Source organism: Oryx dammah, unplaced genomic scaffold (assembly GCF_014754425.2).
Source record: "Oryx dammah isolate SB20612 unplaced genomic scaffold, SCBI_Odam_1.1 HiC_scaffold_2, whole genome shotgun sequence".
In the NCBI taxonomy this organism is placed as follows: Eukaryota; Metazoa; Chordata; class Mammalia; order Artiodactyla; family Bovidae; genus Oryx; species Oryx dammah.
The window spans coordinates 103,222,260-103,244,237 of record NW_024070186.1 but is presented as its reverse complement, the minus strand read 5'-3'; the positions used below and the strand labels follow the sequence as shown (position 1 = coordinate 103,244,237).

The following is a 21,978-nucleotide window of genomic DNA, read 5'->3' as shown; positions in this document are numbered from 1 at the left end:
AACAATCTTGTAAAATAATTACATATATGTTAACTACTTTAGAAATGCTTAACTGGAACCAGAAAACAGGAATTTTACTTTGGGTGACCAACTGCTGAGGGACTGAGGGGTTGTACCAGGACACAGGGCTATCAGGGCTCAAATCAGGCAAATCCAGGGCAAACTGGACAACTGATCACCTTCATTTGACTGATAATGTTTTTCTACATTTACTGCCAACTGGTCATTTTGGTCTTTAACTTGCCAACCATAAGCACCTACATGGTTGTCTAGAATATGCAAGAAGATGTGGGAGAAGAAGAAATCAAATCCCTCTCTTCGGGGAAACTCAGAGCTCAGAGGCACTAAACGGGCTCATGGGGGAGCTTGATTCCACTAAACTAACTCATCGTCTGAACCCAAGCCTGGAAATCTAAGCAGACAGATCTTCAACTTTCCAATTTAAAACAAAAAAATACAATCCTAGATTTTTTTGTAATTCCACCTCCCTGAGGGGATTTAGAGGCAAAGCATAATAGAGACAATGCTTTATTTATTTGATGTTTAAGTTTAAAGCAAAAAAAAAAAAAAGTCTTCAGATATAATCACATTTGCCATTTCTCTCTAGTTGTCATCGACTATAAGACCATGATTTGTTAGTTCAAACAAATCTATGTGGTCATAAGTAACCCACATACTTTCTCTCCTTTCTGTCTCTCTCTCAGAAACCTTCAAACAGAATGACTGGTAGACACTTTCACTGGAATTCTTCAATTAGGAAAAAAAAAAAACTTTAGAAGTAAATGCCATATTTTGGATATGAGGAGCTGTTTAAGTTCAAGGCCCCACTTTTCTGTGGTCCTGAGTTTTTAACACATTTACCATGGCTATTTTTAGTATCTGTCATCACAAAGCCCTTTTTAAGTTATTGTGGCTACAGAGACAGATCTCTTGGTATGCCCCCTTTAGGGAGAGAACACAGCAGCTGTTCAGCACATGTACAACAATGTCTTTCAAAGATTTAGGTGAAGAACTGAAAAATAATATATTTGGTTGATACTAAAGAGAAACGTATTGATCTGCTCTGGATTTTTGCCAAGCTACCAAGCCAGGGACATACTATTTTGAGTCAACTTTTAACGCTGGTTTGACACTGTTTCTCAAAGACACACAGTTCTTTGACCTCTGAGCAAAAAGCTTTAGAACTACATCCTGGGACTAAGTCTTAATTCATGTAGGCCCCAAACTTCTGTAGTTCCCGGAAGAACTTCTAAAGCCTTTGTGTAGTGTTGGCTATAAAACCCCTGTCCTAACCTTAGAGGTGGCCCAAAGGCGATTTCTTTTCAAAGGACACTTTGTCCCATAGACAGGATGACAGATCCTAACACATTTCCAGCTGCCCCTGTCCATCTTCACAGACGACTTTGTAGTCTACAAGTTGTAGATCAGAGACATTTTTTGATAACTTTAATGTATGGAGATGTTTACAGACATGGACTCCATTATTCTGGTGTTCCAAATGTAACCCAGGATTTTACATGTTAGCCTGTTTTCAGACCATAGCTCAGTCACATCTGTGAAGACTTCTATCTCTAGAAAGAACCTCCTTTCCCCCCAGGATTTCTCTCTAATGTTTGTCACTCTATATTATAATATTAATTTTTGAACCTTTCTAGAGTATGTGCTTCTTGCCAGTGGTGCCTGTTTCAGCTTTGGTCTTGGGCTTATTCACACAGTTGGTGAGGACTTGTTAAGTGCGCATGTGAAGCCTTGAAGACAAAGCCACTATTCTGAGTGCTTTGCATAACTAACTCCAGGGTCAGGGTAGCCCTGTCCCACTCACTTGGCATCCTCCAAGTCCTCAGCACGCTGGATGGTGTCATCCTCGTACTTGGTCCTCCACTTCACCATTTCAGCATTGCCTTTGAGCAGGGCCTGCAGCAGCTCAGCCTTGGCTGCTTGCTCTTCCTCGTACTGTTCTCGTAGAAGGTCACAATCACGCTTGGCGGACTTCACAGCCTGGGCCAGGGCACTCTGTGACTGCAGGGGACACACACAGGTATAAAAAGGCACCACCACCATTAATGATGAAAGCTTTAGAGGTGACATCATCTTTTTTAGATAAGGTTAATAACCACCTGTCACAAATGCAAGCTGAACCTGAACCTGGTTAGTTAATACTAGGGAGAGAATTTGGGACAAGAAGAGAAAGGAGAGAGTATCTAATTGCTGCCATTAAAACAAGGAAGAGAGTTCTATTTAGGGAAATGCCAGCCTGACAATGTGGGCTTCAATAATAGACAGGCCTGGAGTTCTAGAAATAGTGCAGCATGCAAAGGTAGTAAGAACACTCACTATCACTTAGGTAGTAAGGTTTATATTTAGCAATATACAAGACACTGGTCTTGTTTGGACTAGAAAGGACCACTGAGTTTAGTCTAGACTTCTCATTCCATTGATAAAGAAAACAAAATCTTTTATTTAACATGCAAATCTCTAAAATATTTATTACTTTAAAACAGTGCTATCCAATAGAAGTTTCCACAGTGATGAAAAATATTCTATATATATATATATATTGTCCAATATGGTAACCACTAGGCATGTGGCTGTTAAACATTCAAAATGTGCCCAACTGAATTTCAATTTTATTTAATTCTAATTAATGTCAATTTAAATTCAGGTAGCCACCTGTAGCATAGTAGTGGCTTCTGTATTTATTGGACTGTAGAGCTAACAATTATTTGTCACTTAAGGCATGGTTTGATTAACCTAGCAACATCAGTCCCACGAGATAACCTAGTCTAGTGAGAAGAAGCAGGGTCTCTGCCAGTCCTCATGGGTCCTTAATACAAATTAGGAAAAACCTCTTCTCAGATAGATGCAGCTCTGAAAGCACAAGTCTTGATTAATGGCAGCCTCAGGCAGACACCTAGGGGCTTTGAATGAGGAGCAATAATATTAATATATAGTTCCTTGGTGGCTCAGACAGTAAAGAATCTGCCTGCAATGTGGGAGAGCCGGGTTCAATCCCTGGGTCAGGAATATTCCCTGGAGAAGGGAATTGCAACCCACTGTAGTGTTTTTGTCTGGGAAATCCTATGGACAGAGAAGCCTGGCAGGCTATAGTTCTTGGGGTCACAAAGAGTCAGACACGACTGAGCAACTAACACTGAGAAGGACACAGGAATTGGAATCTTGGAAACTTGGCTTCAAATTGTGATCCTTCCTCTCATTTAATATATATTTAGTGAACACCTGTTCTAAGCAATAGTGTTAACCAAAGTAAATAAAATGGAGACAAAGCCTTTGTCCAAAGAACCTAAATGGAGGAGGATATATGAAAACAAGTATACAAAAATTAATAAATAAAATTGCTGACAGCACTGAGATAATAAAACAGACTGACATGAGGACACATGTTTGGATTCTTCTCTTCATCCCCCAAAGGCCTCTAAGAAGGGCCTTCAAACAGTGGGAATAGTCCTAATGATGCCAGCTTATTTGAGGCAGTGAGGCAGCCAGGGTGATTAGAAGTGAGTAAATGCAAGACGCAGCTATAGGAGGTAGGGTCACAGAAGGAGGCTTGGACTGAGAAAGGGAGCCTGGTATGCCAGTTAGAAGCCTGGCATACCAGAGAAGTCAGCCAGAGAGATCTTCTAAACCATAAATCTAGTCATTTCAGAACCTGCTAAACTTCCTACAGTGTACTATTAGCTACATGACCTTGGATGAGTTATTTGTCTTCTTATAGCCTTGGTTACCTCATGTAAAAAAAAAAAAAAACTAATTCTACCAGTTTCATATGACTTAACATCTGAAGGTTTAGATGGCATGAAAGAAGCATCCAGCATGATGTCTGAAGCATGTCATGGTAGTAATTTTTAAATGGACATATAATATAGAAAATAAGGAGAATGTGGGGGATAAAAGAAAACATTTAAAAAGAGAAGTCTGCAGAGTCAATGACTTTTACCCTTGGAGTAGATGCCTTTGAAGTGAGATTATATACAAATGAAGTCCTTTGGGGTCTTAGAAGATGCCTTGAATATGAAATAAGAATAGACTTGAATACCAGGGCTCAAAGAATCCATCTCTCATTTTAGTCACTATGCTTTAACATTAAAGAATCACACTCACCGAGGTCACCTACTAGCAACATTATATATTCTCTTGGGAAGAAATAACTAATATCTATAATTCATTTGACAATTTAAAAGTAATATTGAATGAATCCAGTCCCATTCATTTTATTCTGGCCTTTTAATTAATTTCACTTTGTGCAATTCAGAATCAAAAATCCATAAAGAACTTTGCTGACGTTCTGTTCAAGTAATAATGCAAAATGGAAACACATACTTTCCTTGCTCTAAATCTGACAAACTAGAAAAGCAATTTGAATTACTGAGGATGATCCTTCAGTGATCAGAGTCCTTTTCAGCATATCCAAGATCCAACAGGTCTTTTTCCCCTTAACTTCTAGAGCACTTACTCTTCTTCTTTTATATAAGAAGATATTCAAGCCAACCTAGCAAGCCCTATTAAAAAAAAAAACACACAGTGAAATGCCTGGTGAGAAATAATAGATGCCTTACTTTGGTTTCTTCTGCCAGTTGCCCTTTCAGGTCTTGAATCTGCAGAGTGAAGATACTCTTTTCCCTGGAAAGTTGGTTTATCAGAGCTTCCTTTTCTTCCAGCCTTTTTCGGAACTCACCTACAAAAAGATTTCACAAAATAAGTTAATAGTGGTCTTTTTTCTCACCTACTGCCTTTCCTACTTAACTTACTGAGTTTAAAAGCAACTAATATGATCTATATATATTTTATATTTAAAAGAGTACAAGAGTCCAGTTACCAGCAAATCATGACAATGATACTTTCCAGAACTCACAAGAGAGCCCTAAAAAAGAACTAATTTTTGGTAATAAGCGTGACTAGATAACATAATATTCAGTTGGGCAAAAAGCTTGTGCGCGTTTTTCTGTAAGATGTTCTGGAAAAACTCGAATGAACTTTTCGACCAACCCAATATTCAGTTCAGTTCAGTTCAGTTGCTCAGTCGTGTCCGACTCTTTGCGACTCCATGAACTGCAGCACACCAGGTCTTCCTATCCATCACCAACTCCCAGAGTCCACCCAAACCCATGTCCATCAAGTTGGTGATGCCATCCAACCATCTCATCCTCTGTCGTCCCCTTCTCCTCCTGCCCTTAATCTTTCCCAGCATCAGGGTCTTTTCAAGTGAGTCTGCTCTTCACATCAGGTGGCCAGAGTATTGGAGTTTCAGCTTCAACATCACTAATACCATTGAACACCCAGGACTGATCTCCTTTAGGATAGACTGGTTGGATCTCCTTGCAGTCCAAGGGCCTCTCAAGAGTCTTCTCCAACACCACAATTCAAAAGCATCAATTCTTCAGTGCTCAGCTTTCTTCACAGTCCAACTCTCACATCCATACATGACCACTGGAAAAACCATGGCCTTGACTAGATGCACCTTTGTTGGTAAAGTGATGTCTCTGCTTTTAATATGCTGTCTAGATTGGTCAAAACTTTCCTCCCAGTTCAGCTCAGGTCAGACACACAGTCGTGTCCGACTCTTTGTGACCCCATGAATTGCAGCACACCAGGCCTCCCTGTCCATCACCAACTCCTGGAGTTCACTCACACTCACGTCCCTTGAGTCAGTGATGCCATCCAGCCATCTCATCCTCTGTGGTCCCCTTCTCCTCCTGCCCCCAATCCCTCCCAGCATCAGAGTCTTTTCCAATGAGTCAACTCTTTGCATGAGGTGGCCAAAGTATTGGAGTTTCAGCTTCAGCATCATTCCCTCCAAAGAAATCCCAGGGCTGATCTCCTTTAGAATGGACTGGTTGAATCTCCAAGGAGTAAGCATCTTTTAATTTCATGGCTGCAATCACCATCTGCAGTGATTTTGGAGCCCAGAAAAATAAAGTCTGTCACTGTTTCCACTGTTTCCCCATCTATTTCCCATGAAGTGATGGGACCAGATGCCATGATCTTAGTTTTCTGAATGTTGAGTTTTAAGCCAACTTTTTCACTCTCCTCTTTCACTTTCATCAAGAGGCTCTTTAGTGCTTCTTCACTTTCTTCCATAAGGGTGGTGTCATCTGCATTTCTGAGGTTATTGATATTTCTCCTGGCAATCTTGATTCCAGCTTGTGCTTCCTCCAGCCCAGCGTTTCTCATGATGTACTCTGCATATAAGTTAAATAAGCAGGGTGACAATATACAGACTTGATGTACTCCTTTTCCTATTTGGAACCAGTCTGTTGTTCCATGTCCAGTTCTAACTGTTGCTTCCTGACCTGCATACAGGTTTCTCAGGAGGCAGTTCAGGTGGTCTGGTATTCCCATCTCTTTCAGAATTATCCACATTTTATTGTGATCCATGCAGTCAAAGGCTTTGGCATAGTCAATAAAGCAGAAATAGATGTTTTTCCTGGAATTCTCTTGCTTTTTTGATGATCCAGTGGATGCTGGCAATTTGATCTCTGGTTCCTCTGCCTTTTCTAAAACCAGCTTGAAGATCTGGAAGTTCACGGTTCACGTATTGCTGAAGCCTGACTTGGAGAATTTTAAGCATTGCTTTACTCGCGTGTGAGATGAGTAGGTATCATTTATTGAGAATCTTCCACAGAGTAAGTATTTTAAGTATATTATCAGTTTAATTCTCATAACTATTTGATAATGTAGGTATTATATTACCCATTTTTCAGAAGGGAAAACACAGCCGCCTACTTAAATGTGATTGAGACACAAATCTGCACAGCCAGTAACCAATGGATGTAGAGTCAAATTAAGCTTTTAATCCTGAAGAACACGTTCTTTCTTCTGTGGCATGCTCTCTTGTTTATTATGTGTGATTCTACAAATCTCTGGCCATATAATTTTTAGATAATTACAACTTCTTTGCCTCATTTATAAATTGAGGATAACAATAAAAGATTGTTAGTGAAAATTAATTGAGTGTGAATGTACTTTGTAGACTGAATTGCTAAATAAAGACTAGAAATTTTCATTAAAGAGTAGAGAATGTGATCAAGAGATGGGTAGATTTTATTTCACTCTAGTCTACCTTCCCAGCTTAGCTTATTTCTTTCATAATAGGTGAGAAATGACTTGGTTATTAGAAATGGCACTAAAGCAGAGCCAATCCTCACCAAAAAATGTTAATTCTATTATGTAATTAGTCCAACAATAAAAGCTCCAAATATTTATCACTCCCACTCCTCTTGATACAAAGAAGTTCTAAAACTCTCAGCATTATAAGAAAGCCTCTGTTTGGGTTAAAACTGCAATTACCAAACTTTTTAGTCTTAGGAACACTTCATACACTTAAAAATCACTGAGGACCCCACAGAGGTATTGTGTATATGGGTTTTATATTAACAGTGTATTTGAAATTAAAAGAGAAATTTAAGATATATATTTACTCATTTTAAAATAATAAAAATCTTAAAGACATGTTAACAGAAGTAACAGTTTTTAGAGGCAAAGCTATATATTCCAAAACAAACAAAAAATTAGTGAGAAAAATCAGCTTATTTTACATTTTAAAAAACTCTCTGGCTTAATAAAAGTCAGTTGGTTGAGGAATCTAACTGTTCTGGTTGAAGCATATGAAGAAATCCAGCCTCTCAGACATAAGTAGCTAGAAAAGGGAGATGTATTTTGATAGTTTTTTCAGATAATTGTGATGCTTGTTTGATGCTATACCAAAACTCAACAAATAGAAGTTTCCTAAGGGTTAATGGTATAAACCAAACAAATGAAATTTTTTATTCTGTTCCATTAAAATTCATGGATTGGTCTTAAACTTTGAATGGATCTTTTACCCATATATCATTTTTCAGCACCAAGTAGTGGTGATTTGAAAAATATATGTTTACTCAATTATGCAGACTTTTCAAATGTTAACACATTTCATCACACAATATAAAAAAAAATCATACTTGTTAACATCACTACTTATCTCATTAAAAAAAGTCTTTAAGGTTCAGATCAAGATGGAGGAGAAGGAAAATCCTGAGCTCACCTCCTCCCACAGATACACCAAACTACAACTAAATATAGAACAACTATCTCTGAGAATGACCTAAAGACTAGCAGAACAGATTTTCTATAACTAAGAATATAAAGAAAAGGCCATATGGGGAAGGGGAAGAGGGCAGAGACATGGTCTAGTCAGAACATGCACCCCCACTAAGGCCACTAATAAGTGAGAGGGATATCACAACTATTGAGGTCCCCAGTAGGGAGTGAGGGGTCCAAGCCCCCATCAGGCTCCCCAGCCCAATATACTTGCATGGGGAAGACAAACTTCCATAATTTCTGGCTGTGAAAATCAGCAGGGCTTAGGGCGGAGAAAGCCAAAAGGCAGTGGGAAACTGAAAACACTGCTCATGTACAAACTCACTCTAGGTCTCAATGCAGAGGCAACAGCCTGAAAAACACCCGAGTCATAAAGAAGGAGATGGCCAATATTGACTCCTATTAGGATGTAGGAGGGCAGGGTATGGCAGAACTTTCTCCAGGGGCAGAAGCACGTGTGGTCACATTTTAATTTATTTATTTATTAACTCTTCTGCCACCTGGCTGGCCCAGAGCTGGTGGGCACCATTTCTGTTACTTTCAATCAACCTGGCTAACAGGGTATACTTCCACCTCAACATTCCCCTGAGGATCAGCACACCCCTCAAAAGCCACTCCGTGACTGCCCCACCAAACAGGTGGCATGAGCTGCACCAATGCCCTTCCAAAGGGGCTCTTGCACCAAATGACCTGGTGGGACATCTTGGCCAGCATCAGCACTCCTTTCAAAGGAGCTCCCCCTTGGGGGTTAGCTCCACCCACAGCAGTCACAACCAAGCGATGCAGCCAGCCAGGCCTGGTACCAGCTCTCCCAACTAGTGTGCCCACAGCAGTTGTGGCCCAACCACAATAAGAGAATGCACACAGCCCAAAGAGGGAAAACCTCAGTAACAAGTGGCTCTGGTGACCATGGGAACTGTGCCACTAAGCCCCACAGAAACCTTCCACATAAGGTCACTCTTTCAAGACTGGGATATGGAGCTGATCTATCTAATACATAGAAGCAAACACATAGAGTTAGGCAAAGTGAGGAGAAAAAGGAATACTTTCTAAATGAAAGAACAAAACAAAACTCCAGAAAAAGAACTAAATAAAATGGAGCTAAGCAATATATAAGAAAATAATTCAAAGTAATACTCATAGAGATACTTACTAAACTCAGGAGAAGACTGAATGAACTCAGCGTGAGAACTTCAACAAAAATATAAAAAAGAACCAATCAGAACGAAATATTACAATAACTGATATGAAAGTACACACTAAGAGAATCAACAACAGATTAAAAGATGCAGAACAGATCAGCAGTCTGGAAGATGAGGAATTGGAAATCATCCAATGAGAACAGGAAAAAAGAAATAAGAATTTTTAACAGAGATTAGTTTAAGGGACCTCTGGGACATCAGGCATACTACCATTAGCATTAGAGAGGTCCCAGAAGGAGAAGTGGAGAAGGCAATGGCACCCCACTCCAGTACTCTTGCCTGGAAAATCCCATGGATGGAGGAGCCTGGTAGGCTGCAGTCCATGGGGTCGCTACGAGTCTGACACGACTGAGTGACTTCACTTTCACTTTTCACTTTCATGCATTGGAGAAGGAAATGGCAACCCACTCCAGTGTTCTTGCCTGGAGACTCCCAGGGACGGGGGGAGCCTGGTGGGCTGCCATCTATGGGGTCGCACAGAGTCGGACACGACTGAAGTGACTTAGCGGCAGTAGCAGCAGAAGGAGAAGAGAGAGACAGAGAACATCATAAATATCATCTATGACAAAACTACAGCTAACCTGATACTCAATGGTCAGATCTCTCAAAGATCAGAATCAAGACAAGGAGGTCTGTTTTTGCCACTTTTAGTCAACACAGTACTAGAAGTCCTAGCCACAGCAATTACAAAGAAAAAGGGTTTAAAGACATTTAAATAGGAAAGGGAGGAAAAAAACTCACTATTTGCAGATGATATGATACTATACATAGAAAACCCTAAAGCCTCCATCAAAAAACTATCAGATCTAATAAATGAATTCAATAAAGTTGCAAAATGCAAAATCAATATACAGAATCAGATACATTTCTGTATACTACTAACAAACTATCAGGAAGAGAAATGAAGAAAACAATTTCATTTACAATTACATCAAAAAGTATAAAATACCTAGGATTAAATGTAACCAAGAGGTTAAAAGACCTGTTCTTGGAAAACTATATTTATAAGTAAATGGAAAGATACTCTATGTTCATAGACTGGAAGAATTAATATCATTAAAAAATATTACTACTGAAAGCAATCTACAGATTCAATGTAACCCTTATCAAAATCTTTCTCAAAACTAGAACAGATAACCCTAAAATTTGTATAGAACCACAGAAGTCCCAGAAAAGCCAAAGCAATCATGAGAAAGAAGAACCAAGCTGGAGGTATCACACAACCTGATTTCAAACTATACTACAAAGTTATAGCAATGAAAACAATGATATTGGCATAAAAAATAGACACACAGATCAATGGAATGGAATAGTACTCAGCCACGAAAAAATGAAATTATGTCATTAGTATTAACATGGATGGACCTAGAGGGTATAATGTTAAATAAAATAAATCAGACACGGAAACACAAAGACAAATAACATATTATTTCACTTATATGTGGAATCTGAAACAAACAAACAAACAAACAAAACAATATAGAAACAGACTCACAGACACAGAGAGCAAACTGGTGGCTGCCAGAGGGGAAGGGGATGGAGGAGTTAAGTGAAATAGGTTAAGGGGATTAAGAGGTATAAAATTCTTATTTTAGTTATAAAATATGGGGCTATGATGTACAACATAAGGGTTATAGTCAATGGTATTGAAATAATTTTGTATGGTAACAGATGGTTATTAGGCTTATTGTGTTGATCAATTTGTAATACAGATCAATGCTGAATCACTATATTATATACCTGAAACTAATACTATACACAATAAAAAAAGGTGGGGGGAGTCTTCAAGAATTGAGAGCCATCAAGCTCATGATGGCATATACATGTTTTTGAAAATCTAATTTTTACCTAAAAGCTCCACTTTTATTATTGGCAACAAATATTGTCAGTTGTTTTCCTTTGAGTGACAGGCTCACTTTGTTCATTTTTGCAAAAATATCTGCCAAATATCTAAGTCTGAATAAGCATAGTTTGTCAAATATTCTTTCAAGTAAATACGATTCTTCCTGAAAAATTGCTAGTTTAGCCCAGAACTTAAACAATCACACATCCTACTTTAGTATGAAACAGAAGTGCTTTATGCACACTTTCTGTTTTGTTACACAGAATATTAAAAAGATATATACTTGGGGTTTATATATAATTTTTACTGTTTCATTAAGGACATTCTTAAGTAAAACTGACTCTTTTTTAAACTTTTGAGTATATACCAGCAAATACAATGATTAATACTACAGCATGGTGCTACTGCCTTGGTCTGTGATAAGACTCCAGCAGTTTTAATCATCATTGCTTTTGCACCATCTAGAACAGCAGCAAAAGAACTGAAAGAGCAAACAGCATCTTAGTATTGAATGAAAGAGCTCTAACCTCTCACTTAGTTCCCTGAAAGAGCCCTGATGATTGCTGGGTTCCATGGACCAAACTTTGAGAAACTCTAGGTCACACATCATATTTAAAAGTATTCTGAGGAAATGCCAATCCATTAAGAGGTTGAGACTAACATAACACATATTTTACAGAACTAGGATCCACTTAACATGGCTTAACTGATCACATTTACTATTGGTCTCCTTTGAAAGCAGACTATAATCAGTGGACAGGACAGGGCATGAGAAAGAAACTTTGGTAATAGTAGCTAAAAAGAAAAAAAGCAGCAAAAATCTGGACCATCGTCCTAGTGAGAGGAGGGGAGGTTTGGATAGGTATATACTTTAAATTTAATCCATACACGAGCCAAAAGGTAAAGCTGAGAATAAAGGAGGACATAAAATGCCCTGCATCCTAAGCAGAATTATCATCTCAGATCCAATTTCATTTCACTTACCCACCAATTTCCTCATCAAAAAAGTGAATAGAAAATTAATACCAATAAGTAGAGGGAGGTAGGTAATGCCTATCAAACAAATTGTACACAGCACTTCCTTCAGAGCAGACATACAGTCATTCTCCAGCTTAGTCTCCAGACTGCACAGTCCCCACACAGACTATATCCTAAATGGCACCAAAGATCAAATTAGGGGTTTTATATTGAGGCCAAGTGTCACACATCCTGTCATCAGCATGAGAAGAGTCCTACTTAGTGTCCCTGCTAGAATCTAAAACACTTCCCTCTTTTAGAGTTCCAAATCTGTAGTTTGGATGGCATCATCAACTCAATGGGCATGAGTCTGAGCAAACTCTAGGAGATAGTGAAGGACAGGGAAGCCTGGTGTGCTGCAGTCCATGGGGTTGCAAAGAGTCTGACATGATTGAGAAACTGAACAACAACAACTAGATTTAGCATCTAGAAACAGAGGTGTCCACAGGCAGAATGATAAATGGTCTTCATTTAGAAGGATAAATGGCCTTCACTGCCCTTTTAAAGTGAGTGCCTCTGAGTATCAAGAACACATTGTTTATTTTCATTGGCCTAGGAAGTCTATCTCTGGGAATATATTACTAAAAATAATTCTAATTACAGACAAACAGCTAGCCACATGCTGTTCATAGCAGACAAGCCAGTTACAGGGCAAAATGAAGTAACCATTGTCCATCTAATTGATGGATGAGAAACACTCATAATGACTATACAAGATACAAAAAAGCTCATGATGAATTGAAGAAGAAAAACCTCAAATAGATTGCCATCATGTAAAAGATAGAGGGGGAAAACCTCATTAATAGTGGTTGATGGTTAAGAATAAGCCATGGAACATTGTTCTAATTTTAACTGGTCAAATGTTTGTGGATCCTCAATAAATGGCAGACATTGCTCTAGATGACTAACGTATCAGTGAACATAATAAAGGCCCCTGCCCTCATGTAGCTTACACTGTGGCAGATGGAGACAAGACAAACTTATTTATTATGTCAAGCATGTAGTTTCTTTGAAGGTATTAAATTCTATGAAAAAAGAAGCACATGGAGAAAACTGGTTGAGAGTACTCAAATGTCACCTTCTCAACAAGGCCTATCCTGACTTCCCCCAGATCTATTTGATTAACTCTCATCTTTAAGTTTCTTCTTGATGAGTAGGGTACTCTAGGCAGAAAAAATAGTCAGGGCAAGACTCTAGGGTGGGAGTATGCCTGATATTTTCAAAACATAGCAAAGAGGTCAAAAGAGAGTAGGTTCATACTACCCAAGGCATCTACAGATTCAATGCAATCCCTATCAAATTACCAATGGCATTTTCCTCAGAACCAGAACAAAAAATTTTAAGATTTGTATGGAAACACAAAAGACTCTGAGTAGCCAAAGAATCTTGAGAAAGAAGAAGAGGGCTGGAGGGATCATGCTCCTTGACTTAAGGCTACACTACATAAGTTGTGTCTGACTCTTTGTGACCTCATGGACTATAGCCCGCCAGGCTCCTCTGCCCATGGAATTGTCCAGGCAAGAACACTGGAGTGCATTGCCATTTCCTCCTCCAGGGAACCTTCCCAACCCAGGCATCAAACCCAGATTTCCCAAATTGTAGGGAGATTATTGTCTGAGCCACAAGGGAAGCCCCATATATATATTCTGCTGAGTCACTTCAGTCGTGTCCGACTCTGTGCGACCCCATTAACGGCAGCCCACCAGGCTCCCCCGTCCCTGGGATTCTCCAGGCAAGAGCACTGGAGTGGGTTGCCATTTCCTTCTCCAATGCATGAAAGTGAAAAGTGAAAGTGAAGTCGCTCAGTCGTGTCTGACCCCATGGGCTGCAGCCTACCAGGCTCCTCTGTCCATGCGATTTTCCAGGCAAGAGTACTGGAGTGGGGTGCCATCACCTTCTCCGCATATATATATTACTTGGCCATAAAAAAAGAATGAAATAATGCCACTTTAAGCAATATGGATGGATATCGAGATACTCATGTATGGAGATGTGAGAGTTGAACCATAAAGAAGGCTGAGCACCGAAGAATTGATGCTTTTGAACTGTGGTGTTGGAGAAGACTCTTGAGAGTCCCTTGGACTGCAAGGAGATCAAACCAGTCAATCCTAAAGGAAATAAGTCTGGAATATTCATTGGAAGGACTGATGCTGAAGCTGAATCTCCAATATTTCGGCCACCTGCTGTGAAGAGGCAACTCATTAGAAAAGACCCTGATACTGGGAAAGACTGAAGGCAGGAGGAGAAGGGGACAACAGAGGATGAGAGGATTCGATGGCATCACCAACTCAATGGACATGAGTTTGAGCAAGCTCCAGGAGATGGTGAAGGACGGGAAGCCTGGCATGCAGCAGTCCATGGAGTCACAAAGAGTCGGACACAACTGAGCAACTGAACAACAGCAACAACAAAAGCAACAAGGATGGATATAGAGATTATCATATTAAGTGAAGTAAGTCAGACAGAAAAAGACAAATATCATATCAGTTCAGTTCAGTTCATTTCAGTTCAGTCGCTCAGTCGTGTCCAACTCTTTGTGACCCCATGAATTGCAGCACGCCAGGCTTCCCTGTCCATCACCAACCCCTAGAGTTCACTCAAACTCATGTCCATCGAGTCGGTGATGCCATCCAGCCATCTCATCCTCTGTCGTCCCCTTCTCCTCCTGCCCCCAATCCCTCCCAGCATCAGGGTCTTTTCCAATGAGTCAACTCTTCGCATGAGGTGGCCAAAGTATTGGAGTTTCAACTTTAGCATCAGTCCTTCCAAAGAACACCCAGGACTGATCATATGATACCACTTATATGTGGAATCTAAAAAGAAAAATGATACAAATGAACTTATTTACAAACCAGAAATAGACTCATAGACAGAAAACAAACTTGTGGTTACCAAAGGGGAGAGCAGGGATCAAAGGACATAAATTCAGAGTTTGGGATTAATATATATACACTACTGCATATAAAATAGGGAATCAAAGACCTGCTATATAGCACAGGGAACTATACTCAGTATCTTGTAATAACCTTTTATGCAAGAGAATCTGAAAAAGGAATACATACACACATACATATATGTAATTGAATCACTTTGTGGACACTTGAAATCAATACAACATTGTAAATTAACTATTCTTCAATTTTTTAAAAATATAAATATAAAAAATAGGTGTGGGCTCATCATTGAAAATTAGGGGAAATGCCTATTTCAATGAGGTAGATATGATAAAGTGGCATGTCTTATAGACTCTATGGATAGTCTCTACCATTCTTGGATCATGAAAGCTATTCCAGTCAACTGTGTATTGCTTTTCCCCTTCATGGAAGAGAGTTGGGCAAGGTGGCACAGAGGTGATCCTTCCCAGACAAGAGCATGTTTTAGAAAATATAACATCAAGGGCTTTACCACCCCCCTAGAATTTTTAAATTCTCACCCAGAGTCAGGGACTGGTTCCTCATTTCAGTGGTTTCTCCACCATTCTTCTGGGCTTGAGACTTGTAAGTGAAGCAACACTGAAAGTTTACTTACCATTCTCACTCCGTAGCTTTGTCTTCTGCACTGTCACATCATTTGCTAATTGAGTCACTTCATCCAGTTTTGCATTTGCTTCTTTCAAGCGTTCCTCATACAGACTACAGAGCTTCTCAGCATTAGCCTACAAGTTGAGAAGGGAAGGTTGGACATGGTTTATAGAGAACACGCTGAATTAGCTGCATAAGGAAGGAAGGGAGGGGTGATTCCTGGGACCCTTGTGCTCTCCTCTGCCCTGAAAGTCACAGCTAGCATTGGAAAACCATGTCTTCTAATTTTAAACAGCACAATACAGTCAGAGTCTGGGCCCGTGAGGGGCCCAAACTTTTCAAATTATAGGTATTAATGGAAAAACAAGTCTCTGGTATTGGGGAATGTCTCTTAGAATTCTTTGCTTTTCAGAAGAAGGAAATGTGTCAGACACTGATGAAGTACACAATTACTTCATGACATTATATATTTAACCATCTTTCTTTTCTTCTAGACTATAAGCTTCATGAGGATAGAGATTCCATCTGATCACAGATGAGTATCTAACACATATTAGGAGATCAATAAACAAGGGGGTAGTTCAGAGGGATGAGAAAGAAAGGATGGGAAGGATGGAGGAGGAAGGAGGGAAGTCCAGAGGGTTGACCAGGAAGGATAGGAGAAAGCAGATGAATCTGAGATACAGTAGCATAATAACAGAAGTTTGAACTGTGAAAACAACTGGACCCTCCCAATCACTAAGGTTGTAGGCTCATGATTACCCTGTTGGGTTATCATTTCAATCCCAAGCTCCAACTTCTCAGAACTGGTTGTTCATGTTTAAAGAAAATGATATGCTAAGTGACCTATCCACTTTTACCTGGTTTAAGTAACCAATCTAATCATCAAATTTTTGCCACACTGAAAACTAATGCCAATGACTTTGAAATTCAATATTTTCAGGAACAAGAGCTTCCAAATGTAAGATGGTGCTGGCCCCTTTACCTAGCTGTAATTTTCAATCTTATCATTCATATGGTCAGAAATCATAAAATGACACTGGTGGTACTTCACAGTTCTATGGATTTTACATTACTGTTTTTGTGTTTTGTTCTTTATGTGTATTAAATCTCAGTCCATATGAGACTTTTGTCTCTATAAAGAAATAGTGCTATGGAAAAAGGAGGGGAGATGTAGGGGAAGGGATAGCAAGAGAGAAGAAGGAGAGATGAGGAGATTACTTTGACAAAGAAAGAATCACATCAGTGGCATTTCAAGAAAATGGTGAAAACTGTGAAATCTGGTGGTAAGTCTGATAGTTTTCAATGTTAAACTAATTTTTATGATATAGCAATGGCCAAGGAAGAGAAACATCTCCAGGATGATGCCAGGTTTGGTCCTTTGGGAAACTTCTGAGTCAGCAAAGACTTTGGAGCTCTCCAGCTGGAACCTGTGCTGTGATGAAGATTGTTCTCTGTAAACTTACTCTATTTTATAGTTAGAAATGACTATTCTAACTTTTTTATGGAAGACTCCTAAATTACATCTTATATCCCCAAGGCCAAATACAGTGCTTGACACAAAATAGGAAACTCAAATTACTACAAACTTTAGTGAGAAGTTGGCAAACAGACCCACTAAAGTTTACTTAGAGGTCACATTCAAACTTTCCCTATAAACCTCAGTCCCCAAATTGGTTTTTTGAAACTGGGTTGGTATATTATCCACTGATTAGCAAACAAGGGAAGAGGCCATTTGGAGGCTGACAAGAAATATCAGTAATTCTACTCACAGATATTGTACACCCATGCCAGGTGGTGGATATGAAATCAGACCTGGCAGAGATTCAATCAGCTTCCTGTACATCATGAAGGTTAGAACAATGATGTTAAATGCCAGGCACACTCATCTACCTACAATCTCCACTCATCACTAGAAGCTATAGAAACAACACAGGCAACAATTTCTAAATAGTCTGTAATTTCAAATATTTTGATTGTTGAATATGTTTGCTTTACCACTTCTGAAAGTAATCTGACAGTCAAAGTTGGCACACTCATTTTCCTCACAGTATTCCTCAGGAACTCAGATTGCCTCTGTTTTATAAATGAGGAAATGGTCAGAGAGGCTAAATACCTTGCCCAAATTCACAGCTAGTATGTGTTGGGTATAGGATTTGAACTGGTGCAAGAAAAGAAAAAGTCAGACACTAGATTCCTAAGCATCTGTTATATGAAGTAATAACAAAGGAAATGTTAAGGAGTAATTGACTTAACATTCTAGTTGATTGAAATTCTCATGAATCCTGTGTGAAATTGGATTCCAGATCCAATAGATGGATTCTGGAAGAAACTGAATAAAAATATGACTATGTGAGCCATTTTTGTTTTATATTCTCTCCAATAATAAATGACCCAGGAATTGGGTCAGGAGGAAGACAGCCAGATGTGAGAAATGCCACTTCTCCTTAAGACTAGGGGTGTGCTCTACTGCACACCTGCTTGCTGAAGGTGAAAGAACACAGATCTCCATAAGACAGCATGGTCAGTGTTGGGAGAATGGCAAGCAAAGGAGCCAGAGAATCCCCTGGTTTCAAGAGAAGCCTGTGTGATCAAGCCATGCATGGCCCTGCACACCTGCAGAGTAGGCAGCTACTGGGCAGGCATAAGACATTCGCCCTCAGGCACAGCCATGGTAGTTACCCATGGGCACTAACATTGGTATTGTGTTTTCAGTCGAAAAAGTGTTTTCATAAGCAGAATCTGCAAAGGCAATGTGATTGTTTATCTAAAGGTGACCTGGACAGGGGCATGCCATTCAAAGGGTGGTACCCTCAAAAGTACTTCAAGTTTCAGCCTAAAATAGACACTAAATTTGATACCAAGAAGGAAGAGGTTAATGGAATAATGCACATTTATTCTGAAGCTGGTTCTTAAAATGACACATAAAAATGCTGCCTCCTAGAAATTCAGGAACCAATGGGAATTCAAAATAATCAAGATAATTGTGAGACTGCCTATAACTTCTAAATTGCCCTGGGCCTCTCTGTCAGACTAATATGCTTTCGAAAATGCTTCGGTTTCCACTGTACCACTGAGTATTGGCATTTCTGGCATTATAATTCAGGAAAAGATGAAGTAAACAATTCAAGATAAAGTTCAGCATAATGTATATGCCTATGAGAGTGAACAGAATCAATTTATCCCACCAAGAAATATGTAAGGCAGCAACAGAATGCCATCACCCACAGAAATACACAGGATTAGGGGTTGAGGCCCATCTCCGCCATATAATTTTTGTGACCCTGGACAAATGATTAAATCTATGAGCCATAGAAATCCCAAGAGGCATATGTAGAAAACTGATGCTAGTAACTGAGTGTACAGATTATGGAAAGCACTTAGTAAACATGAGTAAAATAAGATCTAGTTTCTGCCTTGGAGATGTCTTCTACTGAAGCAAACTGAAAAGATTACAATGCAGCAATACAAAGGGGATGCCAAAAGGGCTACAAGAATTCAGAAAAGAATTCAGGTAAAAATTTTTAATAAGGGAAGTTGAACTTGAGCACTCCAGAGAGACAGTTTAGTTTGGAAAAGGCATATTGGTGGAAAAATGGATATTTGATGGAAGGCAGGCATTCTAGCATGGCTGAAGTAGAGGGAGTAGAGAGTCTAGGAAACAAAGTTCTAGAATCTAAAAATGGTAGGAGGAGTAGAGTCAGATCATGGGCTATAGGGTACCTTAAAAGGCAGAAGTGTGGATTTCACTCTGAAGCAGGGACATGATTCCACAGAGCCATGCATCTCTCAAAATATTCATATGGGTACTATTTTTAAAAGATTGGGGGAAAAAAGATAATTTAGAAAACACTGCAATAATCCAGTTAACAGATAATGAAATTTTTACATATGAGTGGGAATGGAATGAAAAATTACAAGACAGTACAAAATTGACCTTCTGTAAGAATTGATTGGAAAGCAAAGAACAGAGAGGAAACAAACAAACAGTTCTAGGCTGAGAGTCTGGGTGATGGAAGGAACAGGGTGCTGGTGGCAAAAATATCCATAGGAATTATATGTCAGCTTCTGGAGAGGTAAGTCTGGCTTTAGACATGCTAATTTGAGGAAAGAGAGACATTACTGATCTTTGCAAGAACCAATAAACTACTTTTAAGATGTGTACTTAGTCACTCAGTCATGTCCGGCTCTGCAGCCTCATGGACTGTAGCCCACCAGGCTCCTCTATCCAGGGGATTCTCCAGGCAAGAGTACTGGAGTGGGTTGCCACGCCCTTCACCAGAGGATCTTCCAAACCCAGGGATGGAATCCAGGTCTCCTGCATTGCAGGCAGTTCTTTACTGTCTGAGCTACCAGGGAAGCCCAATCAGGGGAAATAAAAGACACTGAAGGAGTTAAAGGAGTGAGGAGGTAGTGAGATATACACTGACTTGTGGGAGCTAGTTTCCAAACAAGGCACACCAATGAGCCACACTCTCTAGTCCATGTGTAGACCCTATCCTATGACTCATCACTGTTGGGAGTCACACAGAATCACTCCACCGTATTGCAAGCCAACCTCACAAGAGTCTTTGCAGCTTCTGGTCTCTTGGAATACTTGCTTTTAATGCCCTGAATTACCATGTAAGAAGTCTAACTTCCCTATGACTACCACGCTGTGAGGAAAGACAAGCCAGCTTACATGGAGAGGTCACAAGGAAAGAGACATTTCCAAACAGCCCTCAACTGTCTAGCTATCCCAGCTCAAGAGCCAGACAGGTAAGTGAATAAACCTTCAGATGATTTGAGTCTCAACCACCATCTGCGCTAAGCCTGTCAAGCCCCAGAACCAAGAGAGAAAATGATAAATTATTGTTTTAACTTCAAGGTTTTAAGGGTGATTTGCTACATATCAATAGATAAATAGAACATTACTCTTTGGTCAAGGAGTCAGATTAAGACAGATATGGACAGGCTTTGCTTTTCTCTCAAAATACTAACCCTAATATGGAAAAGTCTGTTTTTTTTTTAATATGTGAATAATGGTTATATGGAAGAATATTTTATTCTTTGGAGCAAGAATGAAAGAAATGGCTGAGTGAATATCTTATAAGGTGAAGAGAGAAGTTATAATGAACGGTCTTAATCTTATCAGTTAAGTCTTAACATTTAGTAAAAGGATGGATTGAGGAAGGCAGGGTTGAAGTTTGAGGAAAGATTTTTGTTTCTCTTTTAAAATAAAACAAGTTAGAAGAATAAAGAACTTCTGAGCAGCAATGAAATTCCAGAGGAAGCTGGTAAGTATAAAATTAATACATAATTAGTATGGATTTATGGTGAATCTATCAATGCTCTTATGATTTTATGACTTGCTACTCAAATGTATAGCAACAGAAGAGTTCCTGAGGATGAATCAGAGGCAAAGAGTAAGGTCTCCTAGTGCTCACTTGGACTGATAAAGGAAGATAAAGCCTATAAGGGCAAGGAGTGAGAATATTTTCATTGCTGAGTTGAAGACAGAATCCAAACAAAATGCAGCATACAGGAGAGACAGAGAAAGAGAGGTCCGAAGTCCTCACTAGATTTATATTTTATGATGATTGAAGGTGTGATGGCAGGGACAGTGGAGAGGAAAAAAGAGAAAGAAAAGCAGAATAGTTGTGTTTCTTTCTAATTGATGTGCTATTTAAAGGAAATTAATACTAAACATTTCAGGAGTCACTCAGTATCTCTGAAGAAATTGTACATTTTTATGGTTGCCGTCCTTAAAGATCAAGCTTTATTGTTGGTTTGTCTTCCCAGATGACTACAGATTCTGCTCACAGGAAGAATCTGGCACCAGTTATTTGCTCTGCATGGCCCCAATCAAGGCTCCTCTCAACTGCCAGCAGGTAAGGAGGTTCTTTCCTGTGATCTGATACTAGTCATTTGAGATGAGAGCTGGCAGAGTAGAGATTAATGGGCTCGGTGCAGAAAGAACGTGAAAATTCTCCTAGTGTTGGCTTATTAAAGAGATGCCAGAGGACACAAAGGAGAAAAAGTTCTTAACTTCCCACAAAGCTGTTTGTACCACCATTTGTTCAGATGGATTTAAAGTTCCTGAGCCCCGCTTGGAGTGCTCCCAACTCAAAGCCATCCTTCAAGAGAGAAACACCACTGATGAATCTATTTGCAAAGCAGGAATAGAGATGGAGACGCAGAACAGACTTGTAGACAGTCACAGGGAGGGAAAGGAGAGGGTGGGATGAATTGAAAGAGTAGCACTGACATATATACACTACAATGTGTAAAACAGACAGTCAGTGGGAAGCTGCTGTATGGC

At 39.5% G+C, this 21,978-nt stretch overlaps 1 protein-coding gene across 1 annotated transcript in view; it reads right to left on the bottom strand.

The window, feature by feature from the left end:
• Window positions 1-21,978, bottom strand: part of MYH15 (myosin heavy chain 15) — a 146,786-nt gene that overhangs the window by 32,108 nt on the left and 92,700 nt on the right. The window contains exons 26-28 of the mRNA XM_040265689.1: window positions 15,685-15,811; window positions 4,575-4,693; window positions 1,823-2,019 (exon numbers count right to left, since the gene is read on the bottom strand). Of these exons, the coding sequence (XP_040121623.1) occupies window positions 1,823-2,019; window positions 4,575-4,693; window positions 15,685-15,811 (443 nt within the window). The remainder of the gene's footprint in view (window positions 1-1,822; window positions 2,020-4,574; window positions 4,694-15,684; window positions 15,812-21,978) is intronic.